The sequence below is a fragment of the Castanea sativa genome, chromosome 4, assembly GCF_040712315.1.
Source record: "Castanea sativa cultivar Marrone di Chiusa Pesio chromosome 4, ASM4071231v1".
Lineage (NCBI taxonomy): Eukaryota > Viridiplantae > Streptophyta > Magnoliopsida > Fagales > Fagaceae > Castanea > Castanea sativa.
The window spans coordinates 48,018,563-48,035,916 of NC_134016.1; the positions used below are offsets into that span (position 1 = coordinate 48,018,563).

Consider the following 17,354-nt stretch of genomic DNA (forward strand, 5'->3'; position numbering starts at 1 on the left):
GTGTTGAAGTGATTCAGCATATATCCATAGTAATACGATCAATCTGGTATCATAACCTCGAATCCGAGTTTATATCAGAAAATTTCCCTCCATGATGAACAAGCTGGACCTGCACCAACTTGCGACATGGACAGTAATTGCTTGGGCTATTTTTGGTGTCTCTGCTTATCTTTGTCTGAATGTGCTCAGACCCCTTTGTATACTTCTATTCTTTCATTTTAATACAATTTTCTATCTTTTCACTCCAAAAAAAAAAATTGATCACCAATTGTCTATTTGCGTGAGGGTTTTTTTTTTTTCCTCCAGTTTATTCATTTTATTTAACTTATTTATAAATTAAAAAAAAATCTTTGCTGTTTATAGATATTGTTTGTACTTTTGCCTAATTTATTTTTAAAATAAAATAAGCCTAGAAAAATAAACTCTTTCAAATACATATTAATAAGATGTATATGATCGTTGTGTTCTAATAACATCTTTTTGTGCAATGATTCCTCAATTATCAAATTATTAAGAAAGAATCATTTTAATTGGCTCCACTTTCAAAAGCTTTTGGGCGGTGATAGTTTAATCACCTTGGCTCCACATAAACTGTATACACTCCTCCAACAGGCTAAAAAAAAAAAAGCCATTAAAGAATCTCCAGTCAGCTATCCCAATTCCACCTAACTATTCTTCTTATTATTCATGAATAACCTAATCCTGTAAACAAACACATTAGCATTTCAGCTACTAAATTCCTTTGATTCTAAAAAAAAGCTACTTGATGTGTTTGGATACTACTTATTTTGCTAAAAACAGAAAACACTGTAACAAAATAATTTTTAAATTTGTAAATAGTACCGTGTGACTCATTTTTAATAACAGTTTTGTTGAAAAAAAATGTTAGTAGGTCCCATGAATAATGTGCGGAACCTACTGAACAGTGCATAATCCCACTTGTGGTGCTCTTCTAAAAAAAAAAAAAAAAAAAAAAAAAAAAAAAAAAGTGAAACGCAAAATGCTGGATTTTCATTCGTAACCAAACAAATACTAAATTCCAAAAAAAAAAAAAAAAAAAAAAACAGCTTCCATCTCCATTTTCCCTAACAAAATGCCAACAAAGAAAATGATTTTTTATGGTAGGTGGGAAGTTTACAACTCACTTTCGATATCGACTAATAAGATATGAATTACAATTCCGTTTGCATAGAAACTTCCATGATATGCAATAAAAAAAGCATCAATATGGCACTTAAAAGTCCAAAGACTTACTGGTCACACCTAAAGCAAGCCAACTTCAAAGTCTTCTCTTGCTTGCATCCTCCTTCTTCCAAATTTGTGATTCACTTTCCTGACAACCCTTTCATAGTTTTCTTTCTTCTCCCTTCAAATCTTTACAACAAACTACTCATAAATCCTTATGGCTCTTGTGTTTAGCAAAGGAGTCTCATCTTCCTCTTTCACCCACCAACCCAAGAACTTTGATGTCTTCTTGAGTTTTAGAGGTAAAGATACCCGCCATGGTTTTATTAGCCATTTGTACGAGGCTTTGTGTTCAAGGGGTATCGACACCTTCATCGATGATAAGCTCCCAAGGGGAGAAAAAATTTCTGCAGAACTTCTCAAAACTATTGAGAATTCAACAATGTCAATAATTATATTTTCTGAAAACTATGCATCCTCCACTTGGTGTTTGGATGAGCTTACCAAGATTATTGAGTGTAAGAAGAATAACCAGTTGGTGCGACCAGTTTTTTACAAGGTGAGCCCATCAGAAATATGTAACAAAAATGGAAAGTTTGGGAAAGTTCTAGCTAAACATGAAAAAAACATTAAGGATAACAAGAAAGTACAAAGATGGGGAGATGCTCTCCAAGAAGCAGCCACTATATCTGGTTGGCATTATGAACACAGGTATGTATTCAAGGGTTGCTCCATAGGTTGTTTAGGGAGTTCATTTGAAGCCCCTGCTTGAATATATATATATATATATATTTACTAGTTTAATTGCTCTTAAAGATTTATTTGCACACCTTGATTACATATCAACTCAGCCTAAAACTAAACTACAACCCAAATCTCTCTCTCTCTCTCTCTCTCTCTCTCTCTCTCTCTATCTATATATATATATATATATGATCTAATCTCTGATCTCATTCTTATGAATCTTATCTCCTTTCTCTTCTCTATTTGACTATGTCAATATCTCCAACTCTAATAGTAAAAAGTGGGTGTTTGTGAGTCATGAGTATCTCTTTATTATAATTTTATATTTTATGTGTGTGAGTGTGTGTTTGATACTGATTACATGCATTATTTTTATTTTTTATTTGTTATAATGTTATTTGTGTTAGTTGTGATGTGTGTGAATGTGTGCGTGTATAAAATAATTAGGAAATACAGATGATTTATTACATATGTGTGTGTATTGTTATTATGTTATAATAACTTTTTGTTATACAGTTAGTGATTTAAGAAAAAAGAAGTTAGTGATTGTTCAAGCATTTGATTAGTATATTATTTATGCATGGACTAGTGTGGTTGTGTGAGTCAATAATTAATACAGTGAGTGGGTTGAGTTTTGTCATTTAGTTTAAAATATTTTTATAAAAACAATAATAGATAGATAATGACAACTGCAAAAATATATAAATTTTATACAAATTTAACAAAATAAATTGGTCACACCTACCCACATTGATAATAGATAATAAAACTGATAATGAACTATCAGGGGCGGCTCCACATATAGTCATGAAAAAAAATTATTATGTAAGAAATTTTAAAAATTTAAGATTTTTTTTATCCTTAAAAAAACTTTGTGACCACCATAAATTTGTTTAGGCAAACATAATTAAACCTTGGACAAACTTTGGCAACAAATTTGACTTTAGACTAAGGCTACAACTCCATTCAATATATATTTTTTTATTGGATGTGAATTTTGACAAATCCACCATTTAATTTAATTTTTTTTCTTATATCTTCCATACTTGAAAAATTCTAAGAAGTGAAAAAATCAATAGTTATGTCATCGATCAAATGTTTAAATTTTGAGTTTTTGTAGTGTAAGATTATACATATAAAATAAGTTTATAAATCAAATAGTAAATAACATCAAATTAGTATGAAATTTGACATGTGTTTTAAGAACATAGAGAACATGTAATTTAATAATTAGATTTTCAAAATATGTAGCAATGTTAATTTGTTTAGTGAAAGTTGTAGCCTTAGACTACAACTAAATTTTTAGACAAAATTTATCCTTAAACTTTGGTTCCCTTAACAATATATTAGGTCCTTACAACAAAAAGAAAAATTCCAAGAAAAATTATATTTAACTAACATACTGAAAGAGATGTAGCTTGCAATATTGATAATGTGACTATTATGGTATTATGTAACGATTTCAAAATAAGAAAATTCATAGAAAGAAATCGTAAGATTTTATGTGTTTGCATGTGTTTTTTTGTCAATATATGTTCTTTTTTTATTAGATTTTGTATAATTAAAGTTTCTTAGTAACCACTCTCAAAAAAATTTCTAGAGCCACTATTGTGAACTATTATGTAATAATTTCAAAATATTAAAACTTGTAAAAGGAAATTGTAAAACTTCATGTTATTTGCATGTGTATGTGTGTTTTTTGGTGTCAATAACTCGATATACTTAAATTATAGTTTTATTAAATTTTGTTTAATTTAATTTAATTAATAACATTTGAAAAAAAAATCTTAGTGCTGCTACTTTATGTATTTTCATTGACAATTCTTGTACTTTTTATGAGTTTGTGATTTTTATGACCAGTTATTTTTTAATTATGAATCTACTTTTTTCTTCTTTTTATCTTCTACTATAGAAGTTATCTCGCAATGGTAGAAAGATTATTATTATTATCATTGGGAAATTTAGACCTCAGTTGATAGAATTAACAAGTTTTAAACATAAGTTGTTAATTAGATTTATTATGAATAAAACTTGTTAAAACAAACAAACATCAATATTATGTCAATATCATGCAGTGGAAAAAATAAATAAGACAAGATATGATGACCTAGGAAACCAATGATACAAACTAGTTTCATATTAAAAAAACCTGAGGAGAAACCTTTCCGAAAAGCAATTCACTATAGTAAAGAGAAGTTTCAGATCTAGTACAAAACCTTTATCCCTAGACTCTATAATTTCCATAAATGAACTTACAGTAGAAACCTTCTACCGCTTCAGAACCTCTGAACTCTTCAATATATGAATGCCACCCTTTGATGTACGGATCCCAATACGTGACTAACTCCTTCGCATGAATCCCAGTATGTGACTCACTCACCAACTTGAGAAGGATGTTCACTGCAAAGTTCTTCTATTCATCACACAACGAAGATCATGAAGTTACTTGGTCACAAAATCCTATGGTGTACAAACACAGCAGCTTCTTCAAGAGAAAGAAGAACTAGGGCAAATTCTGTCTTTGGTCACAATTTGCATGAACAAGACTTTGCTCAATACTCGCGCAACCCTAGACAGCCCTTAAAATAATCCTTACATATATTTAGGGTTGTGAGAAAAGAAAGCCCAAACATATATTCATAGAAAGCCCAAAAATACATTCATAGATTGGATGAAAATCAGTTCTGAAAAACTGAACTTCATAAATCTCAATAGATACCTTAGTTGTCGAGCAGCTGTCAAGTCTGGGGCTGAACAACTCTTTTAAACCTCGATAGATACTAGCTGTCAAATTTTAATAAACAACACTTCTTCACTTGATTCTTGGACAGGTTTGCATGGCTTTAATAAACCTTGTTTCTTGAAGCATTGAACACATCCTAGATCTATCTAAATACAAGTAAAGTGTGTTTTATCAAAGGATTAGCCAATTACATAAAATGTTGACATATGTTCCTAACATGAATCACATATGTCCTAACAATCTCCCCCTTTGGCAATTTGTGACAAAACCACAACAAGCAAATGAACATATGAGAGAAGTCATAAATCACTCAACTTATATTCACTTGTTAAGTATAATAAAGTCTATCTTAAAACAAACTCTTGAAAAACTTTGCAAGAAGAAAGTTCATGGCAAGAAGACTTTGACAACTTGTATTTCTGAAACATTTTAAACAAAACTCATCAAGGTATCTTAATGTGAGACAGAAATAAAAGATTGCATACAAAAAAGAAACATGTTTATAAAGAGAGAAAAAAAAAACAACACATGTATAGGTAGATGAAGAAGATATACATCATCATATATATATATCAAAGATAAGCACAATGTATGTAAATATGGTCACAAGACCGGTGTACAAAAAGAAGAAGCTAAAAGAAGATCCTACAACAACAAAGAGGTAAACACTTCTCCTAACAAGATGAAACACAACTCCCCCTTACAGAGGCATGTATTTCTCCTCCTAACATGTAGAATCTTTAAAAGAAACCACATTTTCTCCCCCTTTTTGTCGTGACTGACAAAGGGCACAAGAAGCTAAAAAGTTTCACCCAAGAAACATAAAGATGATCAAGGGGGTACAAGAAATCCATAAAAATGCATGAATGTAATGAAATAAGATGCTATCGATAACAAGATAATAGAAATATGCAAAACATGTGAAAAACAATGCATGCAAGCAGATCTCGATGGATCAAGAGGTGTCGAGCAGCTATCGAGCTGATCTCGATGGATCGAACAGCTATCGAGAAGCTATCGAGGAGACAAAAACTTTCTTGATGGATTGAGAAGCTGTCGAGAAGCTATCGAGATTGCGATAAAGAGAAGCTGAAAAATCTTGATAGACAGCCTAGCTGTCGAAAGGTGTCTAGCAGCTGTTGAGATAGCTTAAAAACAGTTTTTCAAGAAGAGAAGAACACAGACATGAATACAATCAAGCATGCTATACAACCAAAGATCCAAACAACATGTTACACTCTCAAAAACATCTCTCAACGAGAAAAATGTCATTCATTTAGGTCCAAAACACACACACACACACAAAACAAGTCTAACGAATTTTATATTTCAAAAACAAATTAAAACAGTTTAGTGAGCATATATTAACACATGTAAACCTTGTGATGGTCAAATCACATTGTACCTGCACATGTATCAAAAGTAGCAAAGAATATTGCGTGTTGTGTGTAAAAATATCATAAGATTGCATAAGTGCCTTTTTGTTGTGACTGACAAAGGGCACAAGAAGCTAAAAAGTTTCACCCAAGAAACATAAAGATGATCAAGGGGGTACAAGAAATCCATAAAAATGCATGAATGTAATGAAATAAGATGCTATGGATAACAAGATAATAGAAATATGCAAAACATGTGAAAAACAATGCATGCAAGCAGATCTCGATGGATCAAGAGGTGTCGAGCAGCTATCGAGCTGATCTCGATGGATCGAACAGCTATCGAGAAGCTATCGAGGAGACAAAAACTTTCTTGATGGATTGAGAAGCTGTCGAGAAGCTATCGAGATTGCGATAAAGAGAAGCTGAAAAATCTTGATAGACAGCCTAGCTGTCGAAAGGTGTCTAGCAGCTGTTGAGATAGCTTAAAAACAGTTTTTCAAGAAGAGAAGAACACAGACATGAATACAATCAAGCATGCTATACAACCAAAGATCCAAACAACATGTTACACTCTCAAAAACATCTCTCAACGAGAAAAATGTCATTCATTTAGGTCCAAAACACACACACACACACAAAACAAGTCTAAAGAATTTTATATTTCAAAAACAAATTAAAACAGTTTAGTGAGCATATATTAACACATGTAAACCTTGTGATGGTCAAATCACATTGTACCTGCACATGTATCAAAAGTAGCAAAGAATATTGCGTGTTGTGTGTAAAAATATCATAAGATTGCATAAGTGCCTCTATGTAATGATGATTTAAGATATGAGTAAATCAATTTAACTCACACACGATCATAATAGCTTGATGGAGACTATCATCTTTGAGGTACATCTTATAACTCCCACATCTCCTAGAATACACGCTTGCAATCATGTTTTAAAGCATTTTGTTCCTTTTGCTTTGATTTTTCTTTGCATATTTTTCTTTTATTAAGCATATCATGCATAGACATACAAGAGAGAGAAAAGAAATACCCAATTATGTTAAGTTTTTTGACATTGCACTTTTGCTATGCCAAAGTATACAAATGTCATTTCATGATTGGTGGGCAACAATGGTGAGATGGTTATTTATACCTTTGTCTTAGGATTTTCTTGTCCTTCCCGTCAAAAAGAGTAATACGAGTGTTAAGTATAAAAGATAACTTAATCTTATTCATCACAAACAAGAGCCACAAAGCTCACTTGCTTAGTTGTGCATAAATATGCTCATCTAAGCTACAAGAGATACAAAATTTAGAAAATTTTGTTTCATTGACCACTCAAGGTACACAAGCACACACTGTTTTTGTATTTTTTTTTTAATTTTTCTCTTTTTATTTTGAAAAACAAACAAAATAAAGACTAAACAATCAAACAAAAACATATAAACAACATGAAAGCATGAAAGAAAGATGCAGATGCATAAAAGCATGATTCCAATGGAAGATAAGAAATCAAGCAAAGAGAGTCCTACTTTAGATAGAAAGAATTTAAAGCAAAAGACAAACAGAAAAGACAATTAAGTCTTAAGCTCCTTTTTCACCCACATAGCACAAGTCTTTGGTCATAAAGATGAAAAGGCACGTGTCCTAGTATGTCTAATAAAGGACATAGAAGAATTAAGTTTCTCTTGAAATTGAGTTAAAAAGCTCAAAACTTTTAATAACTCTCCAAACAAAGGTATAGGCCCTTGAGAGGAAACTTGTGACCATTTGGACACTTGTAATTGAGGATACATCTTAAAACAATTAGGACGAATGTGTCCAGAAATACCACAATGATGACAAACATGATGTCTAACAAAGGATTTAGAATTAGCCAAATCAGTTTTAGATTTCATACCTTTATAACCTTTCTCAGATCGGAGCATAAAGACAGTCCTTGATCCAAAAGTCGTGGAAGAGAAGGGCGGGAGGAAACAACATATCCTAAGCCAGTCTTATCAGAACTAGGCTTTTTAGCACTCAATACCTCATCAAGCTTTGCACTAGACATATTCTCTATTTGAGTTCTTGCTTGACTAAGCTCAACCTAGAGATTCTTAACCTTATCTTCTAATGAGGTGTTCTCTACAACAAGCATCTCAACTAACCTTGTAGTCTCATCTAGTTTGACTAATAGATCAGCTTTTTCAGTTTTCACCTCATTAAGCTCTTTTCTACAAAGATACGAACTCTTTTCAGATTTTATGAATTCAGTGCATAGCTTATCATAGGCTTCTTAATGGTTCAACTTCTTGGGTACTTCCTCATCAGAAGAATCCTCACTATCACTAGCACTCTCCACAATCACCTTATCGGTTGAGGTAGCAAAGGCCATAACGTGACCATATTCATCCACATACTCATCGGAAAAGTCATTCTCAGTATCACTCCAGGTAGCAACCAACCCTTTATCTTTTGAATTCTTGGTCTTTTTCTTCATAAGATAGTTTGGGCACTCTATCCTCATATAACCAAAATCTTTGCACTTATAACATTGGATAAGGGGTTTCTCGTTCTTGCCCTTCCTTGAGGATTTTGATTTCCTAGGAGGTTTGCCCTTATCCTTTTTCCTAAATTGCAGAAGCTTGGTAATCTCATCAGTTATGAAGGTTAGATCCTCATCCTCATCATCATCTTCATCTTCAGAGTCCTCAATCTCTTCCTCTATACCCTTAAGAGCCAAGTTTTTACTCTTTCCACATTTTCCCATTGAGCCTAATCTCATCTCATTGGTTTGAAGGTTCCCTACAAGCTCAGTCAAAGGAAGTTAATCAATGTCCTTCACTTCTTCAATAGCAGTGATCTTGGCATGAAATCTTTCAGGTAAGGACTTAAGGATTTTTCTAACAATTTTGGATTCTGCTATAGATTCTCCAAGATTGAAGGCAAAATTCACAATATCCTTGAGTTTAGCATAGAACTCATCAAAGGTCTCATCCTCATCCATCCTTATTTCTTCAAAACTACTAGTGAGTCTTTGAAACTTCATAGTTTTTACTGCCTTGATACCTTCATAAGTGGTCTCAAGAATGGTCCATGCTTCCTTGTCAACTTCCTTGGATGATATTTTCTTGAATCCTTCATTGGTCACCCCACAAAACAAGGCATTCAAGGCCCTGCTGTTGAAATTTGCAGCTTTGATTGTTGCTTCATCCCAACCCAATGACGCTTCCTTTGGCTTAATCCAGCCAACTTCAACAGCTTGCCATACCTGTTCACCTAGAGCCTACAAAAAAATTTCATATGAACTTTTCAGTACGCATAATTAGTGACATCAAATAAAGGAAGAATCAAAAGAGATTGTCCACGATCTATGACAACGGGGGTCAAAGATCACACTCAGGAAATTAATCCAATCAGAGTGTACCTGCTCTGATACCACTTGTTGGGAAATTTAGACCCCAATTGATAGAATTAACAAGTTTTAAACCCAAGTTGTTAATTAGATTTATTATGAATAAAACTTGTTAAAACAAACAAACATCAATATCATGCAGCGGAAAAAATAAATAAAACAAGATATGATGACCCACAAAAACCAATGAAACAAACTAGTTTCACAGTAAAAAACCTGAGGGGAAACCTTTCTGAAAAGCAATTCGTTATAGTAAAGAGAAGTTTCAGATTTAGTACAAAACATTTGTTCTTAGACTCTACAATCCCCGTAGATGAACTTACAGTAAAAACCTTCTACCGTTTCAGAACCTTTGAACTCTTCAATATATGAATGCCACCCTTTGATGCACGGATCCCAGTACGTGACTAACTCCTTTGCACGAATCCCTATACGTGACTCACTCACCAACTTGAGAAGGATGGTGATTGCAAAGTTTTTCTATTCATCACACGATGAAGATCATGATGTTGCTTAGTCGCAAAACCCTATGGTGTACAAACACAGTAGGTTCCTTAAGAGAAAGAAGAACTAGGGCAAATTCTGTCTTTGGTCACAATTTGTATGAACAAGACTTTGCTCAATACTCGCGTAACCCTAGACGACCTTTAAAATAATCTTTATATATGTTTAGGGTTATGAGAAAAGAAAGCCCAAACATACATTCACGGATTTGATGAAAATTAGCTCTGAAAAATGAACTTCATAAATCTCAACAGATACCCTAGCTGTCGAGCAGCTATCAAGCCTCAGGATGAACAACTCTTTTAAACCCCAATAGATACTAGCTGTCGAGTTTTAATGAATAACACTTCTTCACTTGATTTTTGGATAGAATTGCATGGCTTTGACACTTGAACTAGAAACCTTATTTCTTGGAGCATTAAACACGTCCTAGATCTACCCAAATACAAGTAAAGTGTATTTTGTCAAAAAATTAGCCAATTACATAAAATATTGACACATATTCCTAACATGAATCACATATGTCCTAACAATTATTATTATTATTGTTGTTGTTGTTGTTATTATAATTATTATTACAATAGGTAAAATTAGGGGTTTGTGTAAATCGATTTGAATAGCTAAAATTAATTGGCACCAATGCAATTACACTGAAAAACGGATTGACCGATGAAGTATAACTCAACGAGCAGAGACTGGGGCTCACTTCGACACCGATGTAGTGAATTAGTCGTAGGTGAAATATCTAAATCAATACAAAACCAAGCTGACCAATGTTGCTCTCTCTCTCTCTCTCTCTCTCTCTCTCTCTCTCCCACATAATCCTTAAAGACCAAAACCCTAGCTAGTATCTACCACTACTTCTGGCCGTCAATCCAATGAAATCGACCACTATTTCTTCAACCCATTCAAATCTCCAATCTTCTGCTCAGTGGTTGGTTCCTCCTCAATCTCTAGTCATTTCTTATATCTTCAACCTTGTTTAGTTTGATTTTTTGTGTGGGATTTGATGTTTAGAACTTAGCTTCTAATTTATTGTGGACTTTGATATATGGGTTTTGATTTTGTGAGTTTATGAGTTGTAGTGGATGTTTAGTATGAAATTTTCAAACAAAAAGAACTGCCCGCCCTAATGGAAAAAAACCACACCGCCACAGGTCAGAGAACTAACCTTAGGTGGTCTGCAACGATGTTGGTTATGAGAAAACCGATCCCATTAGTTTGATGAAAAAACTGGGTATCAACCAAACTGTTAAATATATTAGTATCAACGTAAGGTGTTATATCATGTTGTATATGCTAGAGTGGATGCCAAAGGGGAAGCATAGAATAAGAACACCGAGAACACGAGGGTTACGTGGTTCAGCCTTGTCGGCCTACATCCACGAAGGAATCCCTTAAGGGCTACATTTTTTTTGTATAAGAGTGTAGTATAATAACATGTGTTACAATGAACTCTAACATGAGTATATATAGGCGACTAAACCTTAGACCACTAGTACAAGCAGGAGTGGGCTTGAACCAACACCCCTAACTGAAAAAGGAAAAAAAAAAAAACTGCTAACATAATGATAGTTATAGATTTATATATTAATAAATGCCACTTACTTTAATTGTCAATATTTCAAATTTAATGCATACGGCTAAACATCTTAAATATGGTTTATCTTCATATTTGTATTTCCTAGTCTAACTCATTATATTTTTTAATGTTGTATGAATGACAGTTGTAGCGAGTCCAAATTTATTCAAGGAATTGTCGAAGAGATCTCAAATTCTAAATTAAATTGCACGCCATTATCTGTTGCTCAATACCCTGTTGGAATAAACTATCGTGTGAAGACCATTCTTTCAGATATTGAATTAAATGACGCTCACATTATAGGGATCTATGGCCCTGGTGGAATAGGTAAGACAACAGTCGCAAAAGCTATTTTTAACAAAATTTGTGATCATTTTGATGGATGTTGTTATCTAGAAAATTTTAGAGAAAAATCGGGGACAAATGATGGTGTAATCGAACTACAAGAGAAACTTCTTTTTGAGATCTTAAGGGATAAAAATTTAAAGGTGGGTAACAAAGATAGAGGGATCAATATGATAAAGAAAAGACTTTCTTTTATTAGGATTCTTTTAGTTCTTGATGATGTGGATAAATCGGTCCAGATTGAAAATTTGCTTGGAAGATGTGATTGGTTTACTTCTGGAAGCAAAATCATTATAACAACAAGAGACAAACACTTGGTAGCTACTTTGGGAAAATGTTTTTCAATGTATGAGGTTAAGGAATTAAATCAAGATGAAGCTCTTGAACTCTTTAGTATGCATGCCTTCCAAAGCAACAAACCCAATAAAGATTATTTGGAACTTGCAAACCAAGTTATACAATATACCAAGGGACTTCCATTAGCTATAGTAATAATGGGTGCTATTTTGTGTGGAAGAACTAAACCTGAATGGGAAAGTGCAATAGCTAAGTATGCAAGAATTCCTAACAAAGAAATTCTAGAAGTACTTAAAATAAGTTATGACGGATTGGATGAAATTGAACAGAATATTTTCCTTGATATTGCATGTTTCTTTAAGGGATTTTCAAAGAAGTATGTCATGGATATACTGGATTCTTGTGATTTAAACCCAATTTATGGAATTCAAAAACTTATTGATAAGTGTCTAATAAGTGTTGATCAATATGACAAATTGTCAATGAATGACTTCCTACAACAAATGGGTAAGGACATTGTTCGACGGGAATCACCACAACTACCTGGAAAGCGTACTAGGCTATGGCGTTATGAGGATGTTCTTGATGTACTAACTGAAAATACGGTATGCATCATTTTAATTAATTTTTTAAATGGCATATGTAGTGATTTTTTTCCCATTTAATTATGGAAGAAATTAAATTTGAGATTATTAAGTTTAGTTTTTTTGTTTCTTTTAGAAAAACTTTACCATCATTATACTTCTTATTGTGTAGTGTGATTCACTTAATGTTTTGTCTAATTAGGGGTCGGAAAATATTCGAGGCATAATGATAAGCTCAAGTGAATCATCAAATATTCAATTAGACCCTAAATGTCTTGAAAATATGAAAAATCTCAAGTTCCTTATGGTTAGTAACGTAGATATTTGTGGAGATCTTAAATATCTTCCCAACAAATTAAGGGTTCTCGATTGGCATGGATTTCCTTTATCTTCCTTACCATCCAATTTTCATCCTCAAGAACTCATTGTACTTAACATGCCAGAAAGTCGAGTGATATTGTACAAGCTTCTCAAGGTATAATTTTTTAAATTTATAAATAATTAGAATTTCATTAATGATTAAACTATATTTTAATATTTTATGTAGTTATTTTTTTTATTTTTTTTCTACAGAAGATACAATGTAAAAGCTTGTCACATATGAATTTCCAATCCTGTCAATACATTAGGGAATTACCCGACTTATCATTCGCCACCCCAAACATAAAGCAATTGAATCTTCGTGAATGTACAAAATTAGTCAAGGTTCATGACTCTAATGGATGTCTTGATAAGCTTGAAAGCTGGGATCTCACAGGTTGCATTGAACTTCAAATTCTTCCAAGCTGCATCACGATGATATCTCTTAAATTTTTAATTCTTTACGAGTGCAAAAGAGTTGGAAGGCTCCCTGATATTCCACAAGAAATGGAAAATTTAAAGTTTTTAAGTTTGGCATACACTGCCATTAGAGAGCTTCCTCCATCATTTGGGAATCTCATTGGGATTGAGCGATTAGATATAGGTTCCAATTTCTGTTCATGTCATCTTCCAAATAGCATCTATAAATTGCAATATCTTCACAAACTCGTTCTTTATGGCACTGTCCGATTTCCAAGGGATGTGGAGAGTGGTAGACAAGCACTGTGCAACTCCTATGGTGGCTTTTCAAAATATGGTTTCATGATGTTGAATTTTCCAAAATATTTGACGTCTTGTTTCCACCTCTCAAAGAAATGTGCATTATTAGGGAACGAAAATTTGAACCTCCAAGATGGCATAATGAAATTCAATGGATTACATTTTCTTCTAATTGAGAATTCCAAGTTCCTTAAGAAAATTCCTAAGCTTCCAGAAAGTATAAGATCTGTGTATGTATCAAACTGTATCTCGCTGAATTCACACTCATTAAAAAAATTATTCCTTCAGGTACCTCTCTCTCTCTCTCTCTCTCTCTCTCTCTCTCTCTCTTAAAGTTAAGAAGAAAAGATTTTGGTTACCTTTCCAAATACATACTTTACTAGATTTGGTGAACTTCCAATTTCTCTAATTCCCTAATTGCATGCAGTTTGGAAGAAATTTAAGGCTTCCACCAAATATGAAATGTTCATGCGTGAAAGGCAACGTATTAATGCATTCGCATTCACATCAGATTGATTACTCTTCCCAACTCGCCCTCTCCAAGTTCTTCCTAATTGAAGAAGAGTTACGTCCAACTCTAGATGCGTACTTGATTGATTTTGGAGAGAGATATAATATTATAGTACCAGAAAAGAAGATTCCAAAGTGGTTCAATCATCAAAGCATTGAAAGTTCCATATCATTCTGGGTTGGTCCAGAATTTCCAACATTTGCCTTTTGTATTGCTTTTCATCTAGTTCCGTTGAAGGACAGTTATGCCAGCAGCTCTCGTCGTAATGATATAATCAGTTGGATTTGTGTTGTCAACATTTCCATCAATGGTCATAAGCAACCTTTCATGCGGCAACCAATCTTTCAGTATCTGAAGTGTGATCATTTGTGGTTTTACGGTGTACCTCATAGCCAATTACAGCAGAAATTTGGAGGCTTAATGCAAGGTGATCAGAATCATGTTGAGGTTTCATGTAAAATCTCTCATTGGACAAGTGAATTTGGAAATTTTGCTCCTGTCATTGCAAGGATGGGGGCTCATGTGGAATGCATTCATCCTCCTCAAAATTCCATTATCATCCATAACAACTCTCAAAATGTTGATGAAAACTCTGACAACACTGAGTTCGCACCTTTACTACCTCCTATCTTGACTTCCAATGGTTCACATATGAATCATGTGAGTCTCAATGGACTTAGACGCAGGAGAACCTCAACCTCCTCTAATCCCTGATGCCACTAGGTGTCTTTCCTTGACATCTTATTCAAGGCTTCCAATGGATAAAGCTAATGGGTTTGACTTAATTTTGGGTTTTCTAAATTCGGGTATTAACTCAACCGATGGTGATGTGTTTGATTTGGGTTCTTCTTCAATGGCCTATCCCTCCATAAAAAATGACGCCAGCTTCAATCCATAGTCACCATTACAGAAATTGAGAATCTCTTAATCAAAGTTTGAAAAAATATGCCCAGGTACTATTATCCCAATGAAATTGTCTTCCTTTGCATCGTCTTCATTCGATTTATTTATGTTGTAAAATGCTAAAGTATGTTTCCCTCTTTTGCTTTGTTTGATTTGCATCTTTGGCGGTATTTGTTACTTTCCATTCTCTTTCTCTAAATTCACAGGCTCATTCATATGGGTACTAATTCAATTTGAGAGAACATTAACATAAAGAAAAATCAGAGTTGATGGTCATTTGATTTGTTTTTGAATTCAATTTCTTGTAATGGTACAAGAGTTGTACTTGAGAAAAATGCTTTAAATTTATCTAGTTAACGGAGGAGTATAGTCAATAGGCCTATACATTTTTAGACTCACAAAGATCAACATCTATTTGGCCATAGTCAAGAGATTACTTGCATTGATTAGAATTATTGGTCATTAGTTGAGCATATTTGTTACAGGGTGTTGAAGGGCTCACTGGTATTAGTTCTGAAATAGATAGCTTGAGTGAGGGCTGTTTGGTTGGGGCAATTATTGGAGGGAAGAAAATTTTGGTAGCAAAAATTTGGGAGAAAATGGAAGTAGGGTGTTTGGTTAAGGGGGAAATAGGGAGAAAATGGTAGGGCCAGGAGGTTTTTCCTCTGGCTCATCAAAAATCAATCTTCCCAAATTAGAGAGAAAATATGAGTGATTTTGCTTGAACCATCTTATGTACTTTCTTACCCTTAATTGTGATGGTATCTCTCTTTGGTTTTATTTGCCTTGCTACTAGCCTATCAATGCTATGCTCTTTTCTGTTATATTTTTTTAATTTTAATATTGACTTCGTTTCCTATTTCTTTTTTTTCCCTGCTTGTTCGTCATAAAATCTGTGATGCTATTTTTTTTTATTGTTCTATAAAAAAAATATAATAACAAAGAAAAATAACACAATATAATATGTATAATGTGTTCATTTTTATAAGATGTAATTTTATTAATTTTAATTGATAATAAGTAATATTTTCTGAAAGTTCAATTAGTGTGTAAAATACCAATGAACGTTTAGACCCCCAATTCACAAATTACCAACACAAGCTTATAATCAAACAATGTATCTGCAGAATATGAAAATAGGCTAAAACAGAATTGGTAAATCAATCTAAACCGAAATTAATCACAACCACAGCAGTAATTAAAAGTCAAAAATTAAGGGAAGAGACATGCAAACACAAAGACAACACAGCGATGTGTTGTCGAAGAGGAAACCGAAGTCTTCGGCGAAAAACCTCTCTGCCACCCTCCAAGCGGTCAATAATCCACTAGAGAATAAAGTTGGGATACATGGATAGCAAAAGATCCTTCAAGCCTAATCCACCCAGTGCACCTAAGCCCTCCAAGCTTCTCATTCAAACAGGGTTACGTCGAACCTTGTCTTCTCTAGCTTACTGGATCCCGCAATAACCCATTGCATCAACCAAAATTAATTGGTCCATTCCGAACTACTTCCGAAGTACCAAAATGCCTCCTCACAGATATGGGTATGGTGAGATAAGGATTTGACTAATGTACCTCTCAAGGATGTAACAATGGAGAGGGTGAGAGTAGAGGAATTTGGAGAATCAAAAGATAAAGATTGTGGATGAGTCAATCTTGTTTTTCTTTAGGGTTTCTCTCTTAAAATTCTCTCTAGAAACTCTCAACATTTTGTGGGTATAAGGGTATTTATAGTAGGGTGTGTATGGAATGCAAAGAGTCAATTACAACCAAATAGGGCATTCTAGCGACTTGCCTCGCTACTGGAACGAGTCGCGAGTTTGAGTTGCGAGCTGATTGCCTAGCCAGCTGGAGGTTTTGTCTTATAGTGCAACAGCTGGCGTGACTCTTCAGCTTCCCCTGCATGCTTCACACGTGTGCCACCTTTGGCGACTTGCCAGTAGTGAGATCCAGTTGCGAGGCTCTTTTTGAGTGCACATTCTTGAGCCTTTCTTCACACTCTCTCATACACTACCCTTACATGATTCTCACCTAAATACAGGGTTTCTAAATCCTGAATTACCAAAATATTTGGCATAGAATAAAGCCAACAAAATGATTGAATA

At 33.7% G+C, this 17,354-nt stretch overlaps 1 protein-coding gene across 1 annotated transcript; it reads left to right on the forward strand.

Annotated features, from left to right (window-relative positions):
* The first annotated feature begins 1,343 nt into the window (after positions 1–1,343).
* Positions 1,344–15,260, forward strand: LOC142630268 (TMV resistance protein N-like). Its single transcript, XM_075804251.1, has 5 exons — positions 1,344–1,896; positions 11,675–12,776; positions 12,958–13,230; positions 13,329–14,123; positions 14,263–15,260. The coding sequence occupies exons 1-5, from the start codon at positions 1,403–1,405 to the stop codon at positions 15,058–15,060; spliced, it is 3,462 nt and encodes a 1,153-aa protein (XP_075660366.1). The 5' UTR covers positions 1,344–1,402; the 3' UTR covers positions 15,061–15,260.
* The last annotated feature ends 2,094 nt before the right edge of the window (positions 15,261–17,354 follow it).

Bases quoted from the DNA above. Each gene is read 5' to 3' on its own strand.
- LOC142630268 (XM_075804251.1), top strand. From the start codon at position 1,403: ATGGCTCTTGTGTTTAGCAAAGGAGTCTCATCTTCCTCTTTCACCCAC. The intron at 1,897-11,674 runs GTATGTATTCAA...TATGAATGACAG, and splicing joins GGTTGGCATTATGAACACAG to TTGTAGCGAGTCCAAATTTA. The intron at 13,231-13,328 runs GTATAATTTTTT...TTTTTTCTACAG, and splicing joins TATTGTACAAGCTTCTCAAG to AAGATACAATGTAAAAGCTT.